Source organism: Camelus bactrianus, chromosome 33 (assembly GCF_048773025.1).
Source record: "Camelus bactrianus isolate YW-2024 breed Bactrian camel chromosome 33, ASM4877302v1, whole genome shotgun sequence".
Taxonomy (NCBI): domain Eukaryota; kingdom Metazoa; phylum Chordata; class Mammalia; order Artiodactyla; family Camelidae; genus Camelus; species Camelus bactrianus.
Window position 1 is genome coordinate 17,823,934 of NC_133571.1, and position 23,593 is coordinate 17,847,526.

The window sequence follows — 23,593 nt, forward strand, 5'->3', positions numbered from 1 at the left end:
GATGATACCATAATATCTAATAGGCTTGTTAAAGTGTACATGCTACTATGAAAATTGTGACATGCCTACCAGAGGGGCATGTCCCCAAATTCTTCAGCCTCACCATCCCAGGAAATGATGACTATTATAAATAGATTGTGATAAATATTTCTCTGTAACTCACGCTGCTTACCCCACTTAATTAAACTTCTCCAGGAATAGGCACATTTTTCTAGTTGGGCACTGAAGCCTTGCAGAACATCTCTCTGCCATAGCCATCTTGGCTGAGGATATTATTCCCATGAAAACTCCCATTTTCAAGCTTATTCAGAAACAACTCTCCAGAAGTTCTTTCTGTTCCCTCACAATTCTTTCTTTCCTTCCATTTCTTCATAATGAATAGTGGATTCAAAAACTGGGCTGTGCAATCTTGAGCAAGTCACATAACTATTTCCTTATCTAAAAAATCAGGTAAGGAGACTTGTATTTTAATAGGATTTGTAAAATTGTGGTACACATTACGGACTGCAGACTTAATCCTTCTTCTGAGAGACAAAAGGGAGGTATCACATTTACATGTAGAAAGAATTAATCCCAACAGAACATGGTTTCCACCATATATTTTTGTTTGTTTTCTGAAAGCAGAAAACAGATCTTCCTTTGCAAAGGGGAAATCTCTGTCACACACTTAGACAAAGAATCTTGACATTACATGTGACAACCTATTCTGCAGGCAAGAATATCACTGTATAATTTTCAACCACAATGGCAAACCACAGATACACAGACAAGTTGGTGACAATCTCAATTCCACTGATGACGAAATATCAGCTGACAAATACATTAAATAGAAGCATTTGTTACCGGTGAGGATTGAAAAAGGTAGGCGGAATAGTGTAGCTGATAAATTGTCAAGCATCCTCAAGAATAAAAGAAAGGACGTTGGTTCAACAAAGCATTCAATTCCTTTATACATGCATACTGAAAATCTAGAACAACAGCTAAGAGAGAACCCTAAAAGAGAGAATCCTAAGAGAATCCTGAAAAATTCTGGAAAATTTTCCAACTTTATCATGCCTACAATTTTTGTCATTCCTTCTCTGTTTTAAGCAGTTGTAGGTAATAAAACCCTTGTACCAGGAAAGGACTCAATGTAATAAAACCAAGTAAAGAACTTTTCAAATAGCATACCGTGCCATGGCTTACCTTGGATGGGAAAGACACACAAAAAAATATTAGGTAGTGTTATCCTTAGAAAGGTTATCATCCCATTGTCTCCCACTAGTGTGGGCTCACTTAGGGCTCAGGATGACCCTCAAGTCCAAGAATAAGCCCACAGAGTTACCTTATATGGCAAGAGAAGGAAAGACATTAGAGCAGAAATTCTGCCAAGAAGACTTTAGAAAGACAAATGAAGAGACTTAAGAAAAAAAAAAATAGGAAGAAGAGGAAAAAGTGGACAGGAAGAGAAGAAAAAGCCGGAAAAGGAGGCATAAATGGTTCTGTTCAGTTTGTAATTCTCTTCAGGGTTTTCTTCACAGCAATCTTGACATCTTTGTTCCTGAGGCTATAAATGAGAGGGTTCAGCATGGGCACCACATTGGTGTAAAACACTGAGAAAAATTTCCCCTGCCCTACAGACCCAGCAGATGATGGCTTGATGTAAGTGAGCAGCCCAAAACCATAGAAGAGACCAACTGTTATTATGTGGGAGCCACAGGTGCTAAAGGCTTTGGCCCAACCTTTAACTGATGGTATATGAAGGATACTGAAAAGAATCAAAGCATAAGAAATAAAGATAATGAGGCTAGATACTATAATAACTGTGCCCACAACAACAGAAACCACAAGCTCGTTGATATAGGTGCTGCTACAGGACAGCTGGAGGAGGGGGAAGATGTCACACATGTAATGGTTGATGATGTTGGAATCACAAAAGATCAACCTGATCATACACCCTGTGTGGACCACGGCACCAGCAAACCCCATCACATATGAACCAGACATCAGCAGAGAACAGACCTGAGGGGACATGGTAATTGTGTACATCAGGGGCTTACAGATGGCCACGTAACGATCATAGGCCATGGCTGTCAAGACATAGCACTCAGAGTTGACAAAAAAGCAGAAGAAAAAGAGCTGAGTCATGCATCCTCTAAAGGAGATAATATTCCTCTCTGAAGTAAAGCTCATTAGCATTTTGGGGGTAAACACAAATGAGTAACAGAGATCAATAAAGGACAGGTTGAAGAGGAAGAAGTACATGGGGGTGTGAAGGTGCACGTTTAGACAAATTAGATTAATCAAGCTCAGATTGCCCAACACAGTGATCACGCAGTTCACCAAAAACAGGAAAAACGGGGGCAGTTGGAGTTCAGGTTGGTCTGTCAATCCCATAAGGATAAATTCGGTCACAGAGGAGTTATCTTCCATAGCCGTTCACTGCACAGTTGTGATCTGCAGGAACAGGGGTAGAATCTGACAGTAACAGTGGATCTTCCCTCTTTGTTTCCAGAGAGAGAGCTAGTTTATAAGCTCAGAGGTGCCTAAAGACACACAGCAAGGCATCCAGAAAGCAAGACTTAATTATGATTACCACCAGTGATTCCTCATTTTTCTCCTTTACCCTTACTCATGTTGTTTGCCTCTGTCTGGAAAGAATGCTGATAGACTCCCAGTGTCTGCACATCATCTCCTCTCTTCTCCTCAGCCTCTGTTAAGGATCAGGGCTAAAAAAATCAGTAAATAGGAGGTGTTCCAGAATCCTAGATTTACATAGTTTGGGGTTTGAAAGGAAATTAAGACAAAGGTGATTCAACCCTCACCTTCTTTTCCCTGGATGCCTCACTGCCCCTGAACCTTAATGCTCCTTCTCCCCTACAGTTCTGAGAGGGTCACAGTTTCTGGCAATGAAGGAGGCAAAGTCCATCAACATGGTCCTCCATCTTTGACCCACTAGAAGAGGTATGCTGGGGAAGAGGCCATACTTGAGAATTTGAAAATTTGCCAGAAGGTCCTCCACTTCCAAGGAGAAAAACCACCTTATATGAGCTCCAAAGCAATCTGTTGACTCAAATGAGACTCTATTCCATTTCAGGGAAAACTGATTAGAGGCACAGAAAATTATTCTCTCCCTCATGATTTCCTTTCACATTAAATGAGCCCACTGAGGGTAGAAGTTACTGAGTTTGTGTCACAGACCTAACATTCGATCCTTTGAGACACAATGTACTATTCAGCTCATAATTTCACAATAAGAATTCTTAATCCCCAATTCAGAGGAATGCATGCCTTCCTATGCACTTTCTTCATTATCTCCTAGAGTCTATGCAAGCTATAAAAAAAAAAAGGTCTTTAGCATGATCATCTGCCTTGTCTAGCACTTTCCTAGAGCCTCTAGTATCGCATTAGTGAAAGAGTAAATCATAGGTTTAGCACTGTCCATGCTTGTGGATTTCACCTCTGAAAAGAGATGTTGTAGCAAAATGGTTAAGAAAGTGGGAGTGTTTATCTATTTTTTAAACATTTTTTTGAGTTATAGTCATTTTACAATGTTGTGTCAAATTCCACTGGAGAGCACAATTTTTCAGTTATACATGAACATACATATATCCATTGTCACATTTTTTTTTCGGTGTGAGCTACCACAAGATCTTATATATATTTCCCTGTGCTATACAGTATAAAAAAATAGATAAACAACAAAGTACACACTATTCAATTTCTTATAATAACATATAATGGAAAAGAATCTGAAAAAAATGTATGTATGTATATGTATAACTGAACCACTTTGCTATACAACTGAAGCTAACATTTTAAATCAACTACACTTCAATAAATAATAAAATTTAAAAATAAATAAATAAAAGAATATATATGTATAACAATCACTATCCTGTACACCAGAAACTAACACAGCCCTGTGAATCAACTATATACTTCAATTAAAAAAATTAAAAATATTAAAAAAAAAGAAAGTGGGAGTGAGCTCCTCAAATCAGATTGAGTTTAAATCTGGACATTAAACTTCTTAATTATGAGACTGTAGATAATCAAATAACTTATCTGATCCTTGTATGTATATATATATATATTTTTCTACTTATAAATCTATAAAATGAGGCTAGCAAAGGAGTTATCTCATAGGGTTGTTCTGAGGATTACAAAAAAGGAAAGTCACAGGCCAATAACTCTGATGAATATAGATGCAAAAATCCTCAACAAAACATTAGCAAACTGATTCCAAAAATATATAAAAACTATAACACACAATGATCAAGTTAAATTTATTCTACGGTTACAAGGATGGTTCAACATTCACAAATCAATTGTAAAAACCACATTAACAAAAGGAAGAATAAAAATCACATGATCATCTCAATAGACACAGAAGAAGCATTTGAGAAAATTCAACATCCAGTCATGATAAAAACTCTCAGCAAAGTGTGTATAGAAGGAACATATCTCAACAAAACAAAGGCCATTTAGTACAAATTCACATCTAACAACATACTCAAAGGTGAAAAAATGAAAACCTTTCCTCTAAATTCAAGAACAAGATGAAGGTACCCACTTTTGCAACTTCTATTTAACATGGTATTAGAAGTCCTAGCCACGGCAATCACACAAGGAACAGAAACAGAAGGTATCCAAATTGGAAGGGAAGAAGTAAAATTGTCACTATTTGCAAATAATATGATACTTCATATAGAAAACCCTAAAGTCTCCACCTCAAAACTATTAGAACTAATAAATGAATTCAGCAAGGTCACAGGATACATAAATAACCTACAGAAATCTGTTGTGCTTCCATTCACTAATAATGAACTCTCAGAAAAAGAGAGCAAAAAACAAATTTCATTTAAAATAGGTTCAAAAAGAATAAAATACATGGGAATAAACTTAACTAAGGATGTGAAAGACCTATCATCCGGAAACTATAGAATACTGATAAAAGAAATTACATACGATACAAAGAAATGGAACGCTATCCTGTGCTCATGGATTCAAAGGATTAATAGTATTAAAAGGGTCATTCTACCCAAAGAAATCTACAGATTTAATGCAATCCCTATCGAAATATCTGACATTTTTCACCTAACTAGATCAATTAATCCTAAAATTAATACGGAACCACAAAAGACCCCAAATTGCCAAAGCAATCTTGAGAAAAAAGAACAGTTAGAGGTATCACCATCCTTGATGTGGGCTTTGTCCGACAAAGACCCACCATGGAAGAGTGAATTACTCATGACTTTATCAAGTCAAGAGAGTGAGAGGGACCCAGAGACCAAATCTAACTCCCTGAGCCCCTTAGAAACCCTTGTATTTATTGAGACTAGTCAAATAAAGTATTAAGGTAAAGCATGTCATAGGAATGTGTAAGGGGTATGGTGTACATGCAGGTATGTAGGTCAGCAGTTTTGTGAAAAACAGAAACATTAGTCTTAATCTACATGTTTAGGGAGTATACAATTGATAATGGAAACCAGGCAGGCAGAAAGACCCAATAAAGATCAAAATTTAACTAGGTAAGTGAAGAATGCCCTGCTGTTTTCAGCAAGGGCAAAAGGTAACGGTTTTCCAAGAAGCAGAAGCAGCCCTACAGCTAACAACCTACACCTAAGATAAGCTAGGCATTTCTGCATTGTAGCCCTACAACTTATTAACCAATGAGTGTGCTCCCACACTTGACTTCAGACTATACTACAAAGCTACAGTAATGAAAACAGTATGGGACTGGCACAAAAACAGACACATAGGTCAATGAAATAGAACTGAGAGCCCAAAAAAAAAAAACCCACACACTTATGGTCAACTAATCTACAACAAAGGAGGTAAAAATATACGATGAAGAAAAGACATTCATTTCAGCAAGTGATGCTAGGAAAACAGGACAGCTACATGTAAAACAATGGGATTATAATATTTCCTGACCGTATACAAAAATAAATTCAAAACGGATTAAAGACCAAAAGGGTAGACATGAAACCATAAAACACCACAAAGAAAACGTAGGTAGAACACTCTTTGACATAAATCATAGCAATATTTTTGCATCTGTCTCCTAAGGCAAAAGAAATAAAAGCAAACATAAACGAAATCTAATTAAATGTAAATCTTTGGCACAGCAAAGAAAATAATCAACAAAATGAAAAGACAATCTACAGAATGGGAGAAAATATTTGTAATGATATGACCAATAAGGAGATAATATCCAACATATATAAACAGCTCATACAACTCAACATTACAACAAACAAACAACCCAATTTAAAAATGGGAAGAACACCTAAATAGACATTTTTCTAAGGAATCCATGCAAATGACCAATAGGCACATAAAAAGATGCTCAACATCGCTAATCATCAGAGAAATGCAAATCAAAACAAAGAGATATCACCTCCCACCTGTCAGAACGGCTATCACTAAAAATCTACAAACAACAAACATTGGAGAAGATGTGAAGAAAAGAGAACCCTTGTACACTGTTTTTGGAAATGTAAATTTGCTGCAGCCACAATGGAAAACAGTATGGAAATTCCTCAAAAAACTAAAAACAGATCTACAATATAATCCAGCATTTCCACTGCTGTGGGTATATCTGGGAAAAAAATGAAAACACTAATTGGAAAAGATACACGCACTCCAGTGTTCATAGCAGCACTATTTACAATTGCCAAGATATGGAAGCAACCCAAATGGCTATCAACAGATAAAGGATAAAGATATGATTGATTGATAGATAGATAGACAGACAGACATAGACAGGCAGAGGATAGACAGGTAGATAGATATAAAATGGAATATTACTTAACCATAAAAAAGATTAAAATTCTGCAATTTGCAGCAATGTGGATGGGCCTAGAGAATATTATGCTTAGTGAAATAAGTCAGAGAAAGACAAACACTGTATGATATCACTTCTATAGAGAATCTTACAAACAAAAACAAACGAATGTATATGCAAAACAGACACAGACTCACAGATACAGAAAACAAACTAGTAGCTGCTAAAGGGCAGAGGGAAGGTGGCAAGGACAAATTACATGTATGGGACTTAGAGATACAAACTACTGTGTGTAAAATAGATAAGCAACAAGGATATATTGTATAATACAGGGAATTATAGGCAGTATCTTCTAATAACTTTTAATGGAGTATAATCTGTAAAAATACTGAATCATTATGCTGTACACCTGAAACTAATTTAATACTGTAAATCAACTATGCATCAATTAAAAAAAAAGGGAGAGCAGAGTCTGGGCAATGAAACGAGGGAGGATAGTACAGCTGGTAAGGGAGTGCTGTCCAGCCGCTGACTATGTATCTAAGGGGGTGGAGCAAGACAGGCATATTTCCACGTGCCTATAGGCCATTTACACATGTTCCTCTCGGATGTTCTTTTAAATCACTTGCCAATATATGAAATGGTCCTTTTATCACTGAGATACACTTTAATTATTAAGTTGTTACATATTTTGGATACCTTTAAGATATATATATATTGCAAATATTCTTTCAGTCTGTGGCTTGTCTATGAATATTTTATGATAAACAGATGTTTTAATTTTAATAAAGTTTAATCTTCTTTTTCTATAGGGTTTAGTGCTTTCTAGAATATGCAAAAGATATCTCTGCCTACACCAACATACTTTTCTATAGCTTTCTTTTGAAACATCTATGTTTAAGTTTTGTGTCTATTGTTTTGATACATTTTAAATTAATTTTTGTATATGGCATTAGAGATCAAGTTTAATAGTTTTCTCAAGAACAGTTAGTATTTCCAGCATGAGTTTCTTAGATTTTTATTTCCCAATGGAGCTATTTATTAGTTGGGTAAAAAGCAATTAACTGTGTAAGTGAGGATCTTTTTCTGAATCTTCTCTTTTATCCATAATTTGTCTATTTTGTAGCAAAACCAATCGGTCTTGGTTATCTAAACAGTACAGTAAGCTTTAAAACCAGTAATGCAAGTCCTCTGCGTCATTTAAAGTTCTCCAGAAGCAGATGCCAAGAAATAATTAGACTTGTAAGACTTTTATTGTAGCAAACGTCTGTGAAGGATAAAATAGGAGGGAGTGGGGGTCAGTGATAAAGGCCGTCAGACATGGATGAAAGTCTAACATCTAAGACAAGACAGAGAGAAGGAAGGACTGGGTAGAAAAATCTCAGACCACAGTGCAATTCTAAACAGTCTCAATAAGGATGATAGGAAGTCCCTAATGAAAACTGTCTGTTAGGAGACACCTGTGTTACCCAAGAATGGACCAGCTCCAATATGACCCACCGTGCTAAGCTACTGGTGGAGGACATCTTGGAGTAAGCATGAGCTCTGCCTGAACACTGTGGTGTAGCCAAAGCTGAACTGGCTACATGCTTTCAGGGACTGACGCCCCCACAGCTGGTTATCTTGAAGGGGAGCTAAGCAGCACATCAACAGCCTCCATAGTCCACCCCCCAAAAATAAGTGATACTCTAAAGTTCATTTGATTTACTTGTTTACTATTGTTAGTGGCTATTATATTTCATTATTATTTATAAATGATGAAGTTTATTATTTATTATTATTGTTATTATTGTTGTTACTCAATAAGTTTTTCTTATCCTCTAAATACATCTGGCATTTTATATATACAAATGGGACAAGTACCGGAGACACAGGGAAATTAAAGAAAGCTGCATTACATGGATGCTCCTGGAGAATGTCATTCTAAGTGAAGTAAGCCAGAAAGAGAAAGAAAAATACCATATGAGATCGCTCATATGTGGAATCTAAAAAACAAACAAACAAAAACAAAGCATAAATACAGGACAGAAATAGACTCATAGACAGAGAATACAGACTTGTGGTTGCCAGGGGTGCGGAGGGTGGGAAGGGATAGACTGGGATTTCAAAATTGTAGAATAGATAAACAAGATTATACTGTATAGCACAGGGAAATTTACACAAAACGTTATGGTAACTAACAGAGAAAAAAATGTGACAATGAGTGTGTATATGTCCATGTATGACTGAAAAATTGTGCTGAACACTGGAATTTCACACAACATTGTAAAATGGATTATAAATCAATAAAAAATGTTAAAAAAAAAAAAAAGAAAGCTGCATTACTTTAAATCTGTTTATTATCTTTGTGGTGAGGCAAGGTGCTGTGGTCAAATGCTGAAATCCTAACACCCAAAGGTGATGATATTAGCAGGTGGGGCCTTTAGGATGGACTTAAGCCATAAAGATGGAATCCTCATAAAAGGGATTAGTGCCTTATAAAAGACATTCCATAGAGATCTCCAGCCACAATGAGCACCATGGTGGCATACAATGAGAAAGGTGCAACACAGAAAAAGGCTCCCACATACTCATGCTGGTACCCTCATCTTAGACTTCTAACCTCCAGAACTGTGAGAGATAAATTTCTGTGTTTATAAGCCACTGCGTCTGTAGCATTTTGCTACAGCAGACCAAATGGACTGAGATATTGGTTTAAATAAGCTCATAAAACACTGCAAGGAATGTAGTTTATTATCATTAATATAAACCTTTTTATGATAAATCTTATTATAGAAGTAAAACAGTGTCTTACATGTTTCTCCTAGCTTGATGTGCAGTATTGTCCTTTAAGTGATAAATAAACTCTGCAGTAAGAACTACATGCTCTTTTTCAAAATATTTGATGTCATTTTAGATCGTAATCAATGCCAGTGTTATAATAAACCAACCTCTTACTGGGGTCATAAGGTGCATATGTATTATCCCTTTAATCATACTGTTAAGGCCATCTTTGGCAGTTAAAGGTGGAGCTACATGTATTTTCTTCGATATTAAATGAACTGGGCTGATAGAGGCTCTCAAAAACAGGTGGTTTATGGTATAGATTTTGCCATACCCAAAGGGAACAAAATATAAAAAGGACAAAATATAAAAGGACAAATATATTAAAAGGACAAAATATAAAAAGAAAACTGATAAGAAAAATAGAGCAGAAGGAAAAGACCAGGGGATTCGATTATACTTTAAGCTGTACAACAGTCTGTATTGAAGACATTGTATTGACTCCTCTTCCCTATATTGGTAACAGTATTGATAAGAATGAGAATGCTTATCAAGAAGTATTTGGCACTTCTGTGTTTTGGTAAGCAAGCTGTAATTTTAACTTTCTGTGATTTATGATTCACCATATTTGTCCAGATTAAGACTTACCCAGAAAATAGAAGTATGATAAAATGATTTTTTAAAAAGGTCAGCATATTGGTTCCTTTCATAAACACATCATTAGTTATTTAGTACACTGATGTAAGATGCAAGAGATGCAGAGGCCAAATACGAGACAAGATCAGCTACAAGGAAAATGTTAAGAGAAATCTATTTTACCACATATAATACAATATGTAGAAGCAACATGGTGATAAAGATTCTTCTTGAAAAACACCAATGAAATTAAATCATAAATTGAATTTCTTTACAATATTGCTGCTTCAATTAGGACATGCTTCTCCTCTGGATTTTAAACAGGGATTTCCTAAGTGCAACCTTGACATCCTTGTTCCTCAAACTGTAGATCAGGGGATTGAGCATGGGTCCCGTATGAGTATAGAAAACAGAAGAAACTTTTCCCTGCTCCATAGATCCAGGAGAAGAACATTTAAGATACATGAATGCTGCTGACCCATATAAAATAGAAAGAGCAATGACGTGGGAGCTACAGGTACTGAAGGCTTTCGATCTTCCTTGAGCAGATCTGATGTGAAGAATGCTAGTGAGGATGAAGATGTAAGAAACCAGGATGGTGACACTGGGTACCGCAATATTAATACTTACCACAATAAGAACTACTAACTCGTTGACATAAGTGCTGGTGCAAGAGAGCTGGAGGAGTGGGAGGATGTCACACAAGTAATGGTTGATGATATTAACATTGCAGAAGGTTAGTCTGAGCATGCACCCGGTGTGGGCAGAGGCTCCGGCAAATCCCATCACATATGCAGCCAGAGACAGCACCACACAGACCCGACGGGACATGGTGACCTTATACAGCAACGGATTACAGATGGCCACATAGCGATCATAGGCCATTGAGGTCAACATATAACATTCAGAGATGACAAAAAAGAGAAAGAAAAACAGCTGAGTCATGCACCCGACATAGGAGATGATATTCTTCATGGACACAAAGTTCATCAGCATCTTGGGGGTGAAAACAGATGAGTAACAGAGATCAACGAAGGACAAGTTGAAGAGGAAATAGTACATGGGGGTGTGGAGGTGAGAATTCAGACCAATAAGAATGATCAAGCCAAGATTGCCCACCAAGGTGACAATGTAGATCATCAGAAACAAGCAAAAGAGGGGTTGCTGGAGCTCTGGACGGTCTGTTAACCCGGCAAGAATAAATTCAGTCACTAAGGAGTCATTTCTAGCCAGCATTCTCAACTTCGGAAATCTGTGAGAACAGAAGACAACTCCATTAATAGGAACACAGCTCTGTCCTGACAAACTGTCTTTTATATGAGCGTTATGAGAAACAGACTCAGACTGGCAGAAATCACAGAAGTCCTCCTTTGCTTCATAGGGTCTGAAGGTACTGCCACACACACCCCTCAGCACTGAAATCACTGCCTTTGGTTGCGTGAGCTGCGTGTTACAAAGAACTGCTCTATCTTTACCAGAAGACAGAGGGGCGGAGCCGACGAGGAACGAGCCTACCTGATGGTGAGCTTCAGGAGTGGGGATGCATCCCTGTCTCTCCCTCCTGTTCATCTGATCCCTCACTTCCTAGTTCCTGGTCATGTTTCCATTACCCTACGAGATAAACCTAAACCTATCCTGAAAGAAATACTGAAAGGTCTTCTCTAAATAAAAAGCAGGAATCTACAGAGCAGAGAAAACCACAATTGGAAATGCAGTAACTACAATAAACAGCAAGAGAATAAACATGAAGATGCAAAAGGGGACATCAGAATCAAAATGTGGGAGAGGGGAAGCAAGAAAATGGAGATTTTTAAAATTCTTTTTAGCATTTTGAGCCTATATGATTACCAGCCTAAAGCAAATAAATATACTAATGGGTTAACATACTTGAAAAACAGGGTATCCATTACCCTTCTAGATACCTCAGTTCCCCTGTGATGACCTACAACAAAAGAAAGGACTTCTATGAGGCAGAGACCCATACACATACTTGCTGCCAGGAAGTCTCTCACAGTCTATAAGGTTTTCAGATGCTTAACTACAAGAATCCAGGAAGTCAATGATCAGTAACAGGTACTGAGGTGAACCCTTGGACCCTAAGCTTTGTACTTAATCGTACACTCCAGTGTTTCCTCACATTCTCCTCCTCCCTTCCATCCTAGCTGGACAGAGAATGAATAAAGGAAGGTGGGTGTGCTTTCCTTGGTTTTGTAGGACAGCATGGAAGAGAAACGTAATTAATTTAACTGCTGATTTAGTTAGTTGTTATGTTTGTGGAAATATGCCAAGCTGTACACTTATTACGTATGTCAACTTTTCTATATGTATATTTCAACTAAGAAATTCTTAGAAACTGATTTCTTCTTCTTCTGACGTTGCTATGTTCTGGGTTTGTCACTTGGAACTGCTACCGTTCTCCTGCTACCAGAATGAGGATGCAGCCAACACAGAGGGTGTGCTGAGAACAATGCAGGCAGTCGCGTCAGAGCTCCAGACTTCGGAGTTTCTTGTTTTTCAGTATCAATCCTTTCCCTCATTTTTCAGCAACAGAGAGAGACAAAAACAGACACTTGGCTAACTCACTCTGTTTGCACTGAGGAGACTCAGTCCTGGCCCTGTCGGCGTGTTTCACCTCCACTGTCCTGTCCTGGAAGAAGAACGGGCTTTGCAGATATCAAGGCTGAGCAGATGTAGTCACAGAGTCTTCTCCCTGTATTGGTAAAAGAATCATAGCCCAGATACCACGGTCTGAATCACAGCAGTCAGTCTATGGTTCAGATTAACTTTGTGGTTATAAATTTATTAAGAGACTGTGAAGGGAAACCACAGACTTGGTATCTGAGCCACCGTGTCCCACAGCACATGGCATCTGCTAAAGGCTTATAATTCTTCTGGACCTGATTAGAAATTCAGGTGTAGCTGTCCCCCTAGGATCTTCCCCTCATGGTAAGCTTTTCAGGGAAGAGCAGAGGGTGCGCATTTACACTATAATTGTGACAGTAAATGTTAATTTTCCATCAGAGATTATATATCCCCCAGAGCATAGAAGAAAGGATTCTCTCTTGTCCCTCATAAAGATGCAAGTAATTAATGTCATTTAAAATTCACTAATTATAAGTCTAGGTTAACATTATTTTTAAGAATTTAAGTTCATAAATATATATGAACATTTCAGAAAAGTTTACTTATTATGGCCCTTTAAAATATTTGAGTCCCTTTTTTTTTCATGACTTTCATCTGCTTTATTTTTTTTTAAACATTTTTTATTGATTTATAATCATTTTACAATGTTGTGTCAAATTCCAGTGTTCAGCACAATTTTTCAGTCATTCATGGACATATACACACTCATTGTCACATTTTTTTCTCTGTGAGTTATCATTACATTTTGTGTATATTTCCCTGTGCTATACAGTGTAATCTTGTTTATCTATTCTACAATTTTGAAATCCCAGTCTATCCCTTCCCACCCTCCACCCTCCTGGTAACCACAAGTCTGTATTCTCTGTCTGTGAGTCTATTTCTGTCCTTTATTTACGCTTTGTTTTTGTTTGTTTGTTTGTTTTTGTTTTTGTTTTTTAGATTCCACATATGAGCGATCTCATATGGTATTTTTCTTTCTCTTTCTGGCTTACTTCACTTAGAATGACATTCTCCAGGAGCATCCATGTTGCTGCAAATGGCATTATGTTGTCGGTTTTTATGGCTGAGTAGTAGTCCATTGTATAAATATACCACATCTTCTTTATCCAGTCACCTGTTGATGGACATTTAGGCTGTTTCCATGTTTTGGCTATTGTAAATAGTGCTGCTATGAACACTGGGCTGCAGGTGTCATCCTGAAGTAGATTTCCTTCTGGATACAAGCCCAGGAGTGGGATTCCTGGGTCATATGGTAAGTCTATTCCTAGTCTTTTGAGGAATCTCCACACTGTTTTCCATAGTGGCTGCACCAAACTGCATTCCCACCAGCAGTGCAGGAGGGTTCCCCTTTCTCCACAGCCTCTCCAGCATTTGTCATTTGTGGATTTTTGAACGACGGCCATTCTGACTGGTGTGAGGAGATACCTCATTGAGTCCCTTTAAATTATCAGGTTTTTTTGCAAATTTTATAGACATAAATCGAAGGATCTTTTTATTTGATTTCAGAGATGACTGCCTAATAAAACATTTACTGGTACAATAATTCCATGGAAATGGAATTACCTTGGGCTGTTCTGACGCTGTATTTGCTTTTAATAGATTAAAATCAAATCTATTAGAAAAATCAGTTAATCAGCTTCCATTACAAAGAAACATGACTTTATAATTTCCATGTATGTGTTAACTTATAATCACGCTTGTGAGAAGTCGAATTTTTAAAATTTTCAAATTATTTTAGATTCACAGGAAATTTCAAAACTTAGTGATAGAGTCCCTTAAAATCCACCCAGCCTCCTACCACGGTGACATGTTCTACAACCGCAGAACAGCAGCAACACCAGGAAACTGACATTTGTATAAGGTTAACAGGGTATGGGACTACGGATGTTATTCAGCATTAGGTAATTCTGCACGCAGCATGTGTTTGTGTTGTGTGTATGATCCTTTTAATGTGCTGTTGGATTGGTTTGCAAGAATTCCGTTGAGAATTTTTGCATCTATGTTTATCAGAGATACTGGCCTGTAGTTTTCAGTTCTCATAGTCTTTACCTGGCATTGTTGTGAAGGCAATTCTGGTTGTAACTGAGTTTGATGGTGTTCCCTTTCTTCAATTGTTGGAAGCATTTTAGAAGTTTTGGTCTTACTCTTGCTTAAATGTTTGGTACAATTCACAAGTGAACCTTTCTGGTTTCTGGTCCTGGGCTTTTCTTTGCTGGGAGAATTTTTGATTATTGATTCAATCTCCTGAATTGTTATTGGTCTGTTCAGATTTTTTATTTCTTCATACTTCAGTCTTGGTAGATTGTTTCCAGGAACTTACCTGTTTCTTCTAGATTATCCAATTTGTTTGTGCATAATTGTTCATAGTAGTCTTATGATCTTTGGTACTATTGTGGTATCAGCTGTAATGTTTCCTCTTCATCATATCATTACCGTCTTTGTTTCATGCTATAGCTGTTGAGTTAAAGTTTATTTTGTCTGATATAAGTATAGTTACTGTTATTGTTTTTTGGTTTCCACTTGTATAGACTATCTTTTTTCACACCCCCATTTTCAGTCAACATTGTAAACTGACTATAACTCAATAAAAAAATTATAATACAATATATTTAATATATATTAAACTGTCTCACAGAAATTAATATTGATGTTTAAATATGTGTATTATTATTGCTTTATTTGAATTTTTTAATCTAATAAATTTGGACAAGTTTAATGTGCTAATTTGCATTTACATTTCTTTTGCTATTTATCCACTGAATGATTTTTGGCTACTTTTTTTATGGGCTACCAGTCTTTTCAGTAGTAATTAAAAAGGAATCCATGTACTTTTGTTTTGGTCAGCTAAACTCCTTATGCTCTTCTCCACTGGTTCTGACTTTTCCTTGGGGAGTTAAGAGAATCATCCTAATAAGATTACTAATGAATATTTTAATCATAAAGTGGGTCTTCTGTCACTTTTCATAAGACTTACTTAGAATTTCTCAGTCATACTTTTTAATTTTGAATCTTTGTCATTTTTTATTCTATTTTTATTCATTACAGACTTGCTTTTTTCCTACACTGATTCGTATCTAGTTTTCTAAATTTCTAGTGTACATGAAAGAGGAATGAAACACTCCTTTCTCCTTCCTGATATTCCTCCCATGTGTAGGAATAAGTTACTCTGACACTCCACATCCTGCTTTACACCCTTATACATACCTCCAGGGAAGCTGGAGTGACTTATCTGATTGGTTAGTTTCAAAGGAGGAACTATTCCCTTTCTTTGCGAGAGTTAGCATATTTCCAGAAAGACTATATTCTTGGTTGGCTTTTTTCCTATACAGTACCACCTCTACTGGAAGAGACCTGCAGGAAGCTTTCTGTGATCATAGTAGAAAATCTGTCTAATTCTGAGCTTAGTATTAAGAAGTTCACTTGCCCCCAAATACACCTTTTCCAATAAGGATATAATAAAGATATTTTGGTCTTCACTTGACAGATTGTTAATTTACCTTCTCTATTAGTGCAGAACAAGAGCTTTATATTTTACTTCCTCAAACAACTGTACCTTGTGCATTGGACTAGGGTTACAAAGACTTTAACAAGAGAAATAGATTTAGGAGCAAAAATGCACCTAAGAGTACTGGGCTTCTGATGGGGAGACAGGGTTTTTACCTGAGTGGCATGAAGTGACATCTTTTTTGCAACGTTTTTATAGTTTAGCATAATTTTTAACTAACAGGATTCCAGCAGGTGGCTATGAGTCTAAAACTCTCACAATGTGGGATTTTAACCTCCAGAGGTGCATCATACTGTGGGTTTGTTCAAAGGTGAGTAATTTACGTGGGTGCACATTCACTTCTGCAGAGGCCACACTGCTAGTGCTGGGTCTTAACCAAAGGCGAATGCCTCAGCAGAAGTTAAGCTCCTTGAAAAACGGGAGCTAAGCGAGCCTCCACATAGCCATGCACCTATGGACCTTGGCAAATGTAGGCTGGGTAAGTTGGACCAACTTCGGCGAGGGCATGAGCAGACAGTGCTGCAGCTTAAACTTGGCATGTAGAGGAACCTTTTCCCAAGAAGGTAATGATTTGATTATGAGGAAAACAAAACCTTTATATATACACATATATTTTTTTTTTTTTAAGAAAAGAGAGGGTAGAACAATCCTTCATTGTTTTTGCTCTATTTCCAGCCCTATATTCAAGAAATACTAGTTCTAAAATCAGTAGAGCAGATCGGCCAGGTTGCTGTAAACTGCGTTTGAGACCCAGACGTGAAACTGTGGTGAGCCTCACTGAATTACTGCGGCTTCTGCACAGGCTCAAGAACTAGTTCCCACCAGGGGCTCACTCAAATTGTCCGTGGATTTGTTAAATACATAAGCTCTGATCAGGACTTTAGATTTTTGTCTTCTACTATGGAGTGTCCCTTTAAATGGGTGGTAGATTTCATTAATGAGCAAATAAAAACGGGCAGAGGTCTTACTGTGAAAAGAATACTGTACCTTATTACACTAAGAAAGAGAAGTGGGTCAACTAAAATACTGCAAACCTAAAAGGTAAGAAGTAACTTACAGATATGGATTTGAAACACTCTTTCTAGGTAGCAAGTCTGTTTAGGAAATCACGTGATTTAAAAATGTTGCTTCAGTTTTATAATCATAGTAAGAACAGCAGAAAAAAGAAAAGAAAATAAAGTAGAACAAGTTAATTAAACTGAAGAGAGAGAGAGAGGGGAGAGGACAGACCACAAACCAATGTATTAGAAAATGGTAACTTAAAGGCCAGGAACCTAGATCCAGGACTCTAGTCACTGAAATATTAAAGCCACCGAAAAAAAGTTAATAACACATATTTCCCTTAAAGACTGAATGATCTAACCAAGAGAATGAATATATGAATGGATGTGTGATTTCAACTCCCTTAGTCATCATGGCCACAGTCCTCAGACTACCTAAGGAGCTAATGGTCCTTGAAAAGTGATATCCACTGAATAAATTACATTCAAATGGAAGCAGTCTAATCGTTAGAGTGCAAATGAGTTTTTTAGAATTTTTCTTATTCTAAACACTAAAATGCAGCTAATGCAGACAAGGTGGTCACATTCACTTTTTAAGTAGCTGTACTATTTACTTATAGTGACTCTACTGTCATCAAAAATTCTTAATTCTCTGCAGTTAACCAGTCTACCTCACACTTCATTTTTGCAGAAGTATGAATATTACACTATCCATGTACATTTTAATCTCATTAAATGTGTTCATCATTCCAGCCTCTAGAGGTCTTTGTGAAGAAACATGATTCTTTCATCCATTAAATTAACTCTTCTCACAACTTCACCTCATCTGCAAATCTGATTAAAACTTTTTTTGGTACTCTTCTTCACGTCACTGAACAAAGACAAAACTCCTAAATCACATAGCTTAATTCCCAGCTGCCTAAGGTATGCATCTCTAAGACAGAATCCTATACTTAAGAGTAGAGTAATCTGGACGTTATGCACTGATGGCTGGAATGATGATGTCCCAGGCCAAGGAACCACCAATGAAGTGTGTTTCTGTTCTCCAAGAGAGCTGGATTCCTGCACCAAAGGGAAATGGTGGATACAGGCAAATTCAAAGGATGATTAAAAACTAGGACTCATATTGAAGGTAGGAAAGAGCTATACATTCCAGGAGAAAAGAAACAGCATTGCTTTCCTTAAAATGATGACTCTAATACAAAATAAAAAGTAAGTTCAACTCCCCACGTTGGAGCCACACTCTACTAGACTTTGTACAGAAAAGCCATAGCCTAAGTGATGGCCTCCAAAGACAGGCAATGTGAGACTTCAGGTTAATTATTGTTCATCCTTACTGAATCTGATACGACTAGGCTAACGGGCATCTCTTACCCTCACCCTCACCCTCACCTCTCACCCTAAACCTAGTGCATCCATTCTCTCTGTCTCTCTCTCTCTCTCTCTCTCTCACCTACAAGTGGTCCTTCACTATAATTACTGCACCCCTCACAGCTCTGTTGTGATCTTGATAGTCTCAGTATCACAATATAATGGCTTTGGAAAAGAAAAAACCCTTCCCTTGGAAGTTTAAAGATACCTCTCTTCCTGCCCACCAGGATTTTGAATCAATTAACATCTCTTTTCAAACAGAACCTTAACTCGCTCTCTATTTATCAAGCACTTTCAAAATCTGTATCATCAAGATATTCTCTTGTTTGTTGTTCATTTGCCCTCCCTCTTCTGTCAAATCCTGTTCCTCTAATACATGTAAATTTTACAAAGATTATACTGACTTTCAGAAAATCTTACCGTTTGATAATCTCCAAAAATGCCTCAAATATTTTCAAGTACAAAATATACATTTTGTAAATAATGATGAATTTTGTCTCTGGAAGAGAGAAGGAAATTACATGGAGCCCATGACAATTTTCCATCTGGTTCACTTTTTCTTCCTCCCTGTGAAAATCTTTGTCAGGATTGCAGCCTTTCCCCAACCACCCTCCTCAGTGCATTCTTCACATCCTTGTTCCTCAAGCTGTAAATCAAGGGATTCAGCATGGGGATCACCGTGGTGTAGAACACAGAGGACACTTTCTCCTGCTCCATATTATTGCCAGAAGGGGGCTTGAAATACATGAATGTTATAGACCCCAAAAAGATCCCCACAGCCACAAGGTGGGAGCTACAAGTGCCACAGGCTTTGGATCGTCCCTCAGCAGAGCGAATACGGAGGATACTAGAGAGGATGAACACATAAGAGATGAGTACAGCCAGTGTTGGTGCTAAGGTGTTAACTCCCCCAATGATAAACAACAGAATCTCATTAATGTGGGTGCTGGAGCAAGAGAAGGTCAACAAAGGGGAGAATATCACAAAAATAATGACTGACAGTATGAGACCCACAGAAGGACAACATTGACATCCGGGTGGTATGAACTGTGGCCCCAAACAACCCCAGTGAATACACCACAGCCGTCATCATGGAACAGACCCTGTGGGACATGATAACATTGTAAAGCAGTGGGCTACAGATCGCAACATAGCGGTCATATGCCATGGTAGTCAGAAGGTAGCCTTCTGCAATCACAAAAATAAGGAAGAAGTAAAGCTGAGTCATGCATCCCAGAAAGGAGACAATGTTCTTCTCTGACACAAAGTTCACCAGCATCTTTGGGGTAGTGACGGAGGAGTAACAGAGATCAATGAATGATAAATGACTGAGAAAATAATACATTGGGGAGTGAAGCTGAGAACTGTTGGCAATTAAGAGGATCATGCCCAGGTTCCCCACCACTGTGACCACATATATTCCCAGGAACAGGAGGAAGAGTGGCAACTGAAGCTCTGGGCGCTTTGTCAGTCCTTCAAGGATAAACCCAGGCACTGAGGAATAATTTAAAGTAGACATTTCTTACAAGATATTATCTGTAGAAAGAAATAAGAGAAAATAGGTGCGTCAGAGTTATTTCCTGATTCCCAAAGCAGAATGGCATGTCCTGTCCTGATTGGTTCCATCTCTCATCTGTCCCCATGACTTGATCCTTCCCAGAGACCTCTTAAAAGCTCAAGGACAAAGACCAGGAGTGTAGCTCAGAGCCTTGGTTCCACCCAACGCTCAATGCTCCTGTATAAGTCAGAGCCCTTTCACTGCACTCCCAAACTTACGCTGCTGACTACTTCACTTTGGAAAAAAAAGCACAAAATTTCAGGACCTAATTAGTCTTTCATTACCATCACGAAACGATGATTCCCCTTCCCCCACCACTTGTCTGAGTATATACCAACAGAACCTTCAAACTGGGTTGAAACATGGTTTCCAATTTTATAAAAATGAAATAAAAGTCATCCATTTTAATTCCTCAACCCATCTACATGAGTCAACATAATTAATATTCTTTAAAACTGGGAATTTAGAAACATAAAAGACTTCTTTCAAGAGACCATGAGTACCAAAAGAAATTAAGAAATGGCTTTAATCAATGCAGACCCTCATTCTCCCATTTCTGTCCTTTGAAGGGAAAACTTTAATAAGCCAGGAAATTCTTCTTTTCAATGTATATGTGCTTGACAGAAATGTGGTGTCAAAGGTTGTTCTTAGATTCTATTTTAAACCTTTCTTGTTTAAGAAACAGCAAAGAAGTAAGACTGGGTTTCAAATGTTTTACCTGAACCATCAGTAACTCACTGTTTCCTTCCCTCTTTCCTTCCATCCATCATTAGAGGCCAAATTCTCACTGACCTTTCTCCCTCAAAGCTGTTAGATCAGAACCTGCATATTTTCTCTTAGTGCCATGTCTTTTTTTTTCTCTTAAATAATTTTAACAAACCTGAAGATCACAGTGAAGGCAGGATTTTAAAAGAGGAGGGGAGACGGGACAAAGCTGTTAAAGAAAGCTGAGGACAGCAAGAAGAGAAGTTTAACAGCAAAACAAAAGAAGCCTTCAGAAAACTATTTTAAAAATAGAAGGAAAAAAATCCTCAAATTGCATAGTTATCTAGGCCTTCAGAAAATCTGCACTTACGAAAATGCAGATACATACACAAAATAGCTCATGGGCAAAAAATGATTGCCCTGAATCACCAAAAGAACATTTATTTATCTTTAGCTCAAAAAGTCAGGGGAGCATGAAATACAATATTTAAATTTCCTATCGAAGTAATTCAGAAAATGAAGCACTTTAAATTTACGCAAGAATAAAATGGTATTTACACGTGTGAAATTTCACTGGGAATGAAATGTTATACCAAACTAAATGAAAGTAAGCAACTTCTACTTACATAGGTAATATGCTTCTCTGTTGGGAGAAAAAGACCCTACTTTGTTTCCTTCCCAATTTTTCTCCCCCATCGCTAGTGTCCTACAATGCTACTGTTTTTTAAAGTTGTATAATACAACCAACAGAGAGCACAGAAAGGTGCCAGCTCCCACCTTTGGGAAGCACAATGGAAGTAGCATCATCAGCTACTCCAGGATGTAAGAATACTGCTCACCAAATCCTTCATCAGGTTACCCAGAAAACATCCAGAATTAAAACTGTAAATGTGTATACGTGCGTGTGCATATATATGTATATGTCTGTGTGTATGTGTCTGTGTGCCTAGTTAAAATCTTTGAAAAGTTTTGCTTCTTTAAGTTAACAGAGATATGCAAATCTAAGACAACCCTCCTTGCTTAATGCCTACATTTTTAAACATAAATCTAGGGAAGATATTAATCTGTTATTTTCTCTCCTAGAAAGATAACCTCCACTAATAACATTTTCCTAAACTAATCTGTTATAGGATCTAGAATACAGAGCTAGGATTATTGAAGAAATCCTATTTTTATTATCTTTTCTACAGTGTAACTTCATTTGAGAGAAAATAATAAAATTGGTTAGATATCTGAATCTGAAATATCATTGGGAATGGAGCTACATGTCCCTTTGGGTTCTGACAGAGTGGGTATTTTTGTCAAGAAAGTTGAATTCAAAAAGTTCAATCTTCTGGGTAGAGAATAAAGTTTGATTTTTCATGGGATTCAAATACTATGAGAAGGAGATAATCCTCTCCAAAGCAAATGTTACAAAATATCTGTATAAATTACATCAGAAGAAAATCCTTGTTAATTTAAAATCGTATACCCTACGACTGTATAATGACGCAGAGTCAGAAGAATGGGCAAAAACACTTGCAGAGTCTGTATGACTAGAGCAAGTTATTTACTCTGAATCTTTGTGTCCTTAACCATAAAAAGGGGAGCTATGAAGATAAAGAGATCTGTCCTGAGCTTTGAAAACTTTAAACCACTATGTAATTACCAGTTGCCATTTTTTATTATTTCTTACATTTTAAAAATGAGATTACTTTGTATTACGTCAAAGCTCTGAAGCAGCAGGCACCCTTCCCCAGGGGGCGTGGATGGAGAAGTGGATGAGTGTTCTGAGAAAAGCAGTGTTTGTTTCTGCATCTGTAGCATCAAGAAGAGCACTCTCTTTAACCCCAAAAAGCAAAAAACTTTAAAAGTTCTTAATACAAGAAGCAGAGTGGACAGGAGATTTCTGAGGTTCCTCCAGTGACTTTGGAAGAATTGTGAGGAGTTTGGTGCATATTAGAAGCTGTGAATGTAGGACGTCAGGATTTAGATTTAAGAATGAGCTATATTAGCCATCACATCAACTCTGCTTTTGCTCCTAGGAAAAGCAGTTGCAGTGAACTGCCCAGATAAGCACGCAGGAGCAGCAGGAGGATAAGGTCATGAAATGCTGTTGATATAACCAAGCATGTTGACCCTTCCCCATCTAAATAGTCTCACCAATTTCCTAAACTTTAACAATGATGGTTAACAGCCCAGCAGCGTAAGTTTGACAATTTAACTTGCATGTGTCATTTGTGCCTTTGATAGGACACTGTTTAACTAGAAAATTCATCTACACACAAAAGATCTTTCGGTTAAGCCAGTGACAGTTAAGCCAGTAACAGAATTCAGGACAAGAGGGATTTAAAATATTGGGCTCTGTGGAAATTGTTTGGCTCACTGGAGCATCTGATAGGAAATACTGAAACTGAAATGCAGATAACCGGAAATCAAATCAAGGAAACTGTCACCCAGTGTACAGACTGACAAAAAGCAACTACATAATTACACGTAGAGTTCAGGATTACCCTTCTCCAGGCAAAGTTTTCAGAGCAGTTGGCCTGTCTTACAATGTATGTTTTTTTGCAGTCATTTAAAAATTAAATGAATACAATCACAAAAAATAAATGAATACGATAGCATAGTGATTAGAGCTTTAACGCGTCTCTGCATCC

The 23,593-nt window shown here is 37.4% G+C and overlaps 3 protein-coding genes across 3 annotated transcripts; all 3 read right to left on the reverse strand.

Annotated features, from left to right (window-relative positions):
* Positions 1–1,485: 1,485 nt before the first annotated feature.
* LOC105074146 (olfactory receptor 8C8-like) lies at positions 1,486–2,489 on the reverse strand. Its single transcript, XM_010961620.3, has one exon. It carries the CDS (start codon positions 2,410–2,412, stop codon positions 1,486–1,488), a length of 927 nt encoding a protein of 308 aa, XP_010959922.2. The 5' UTR covers positions 2,413–2,489.
* A 7,973-nt stretch (positions 2,490–10,462) lies between these two features.
* On the reverse strand, positions 10,463–11,407 carry LOC105074199 (olfactory receptor 8B3). The gene has a single exon (XM_010961698.3). It carries the CDS (start codon positions 11,405–11,407, stop codon positions 10,463–10,465), a length of 945 nt encoding a protein of 314 aa, XP_010960000.2.
* Positions 11,408–19,273: 7,866 nt separating this feature from the next.
* On the reverse strand, positions 19,274–20,210 carry LOC105074147 (olfactory receptor 8D2). The gene is given in 2 exon segments (XM_010961621.2): positions 19,274–19,648; positions 19,650–20,210. Coding segments are annotated over 2 exon segments (936 nt in total).
* Between the last annotated feature and the right edge of the window lie 3,383 nt (positions 20,211–23,593).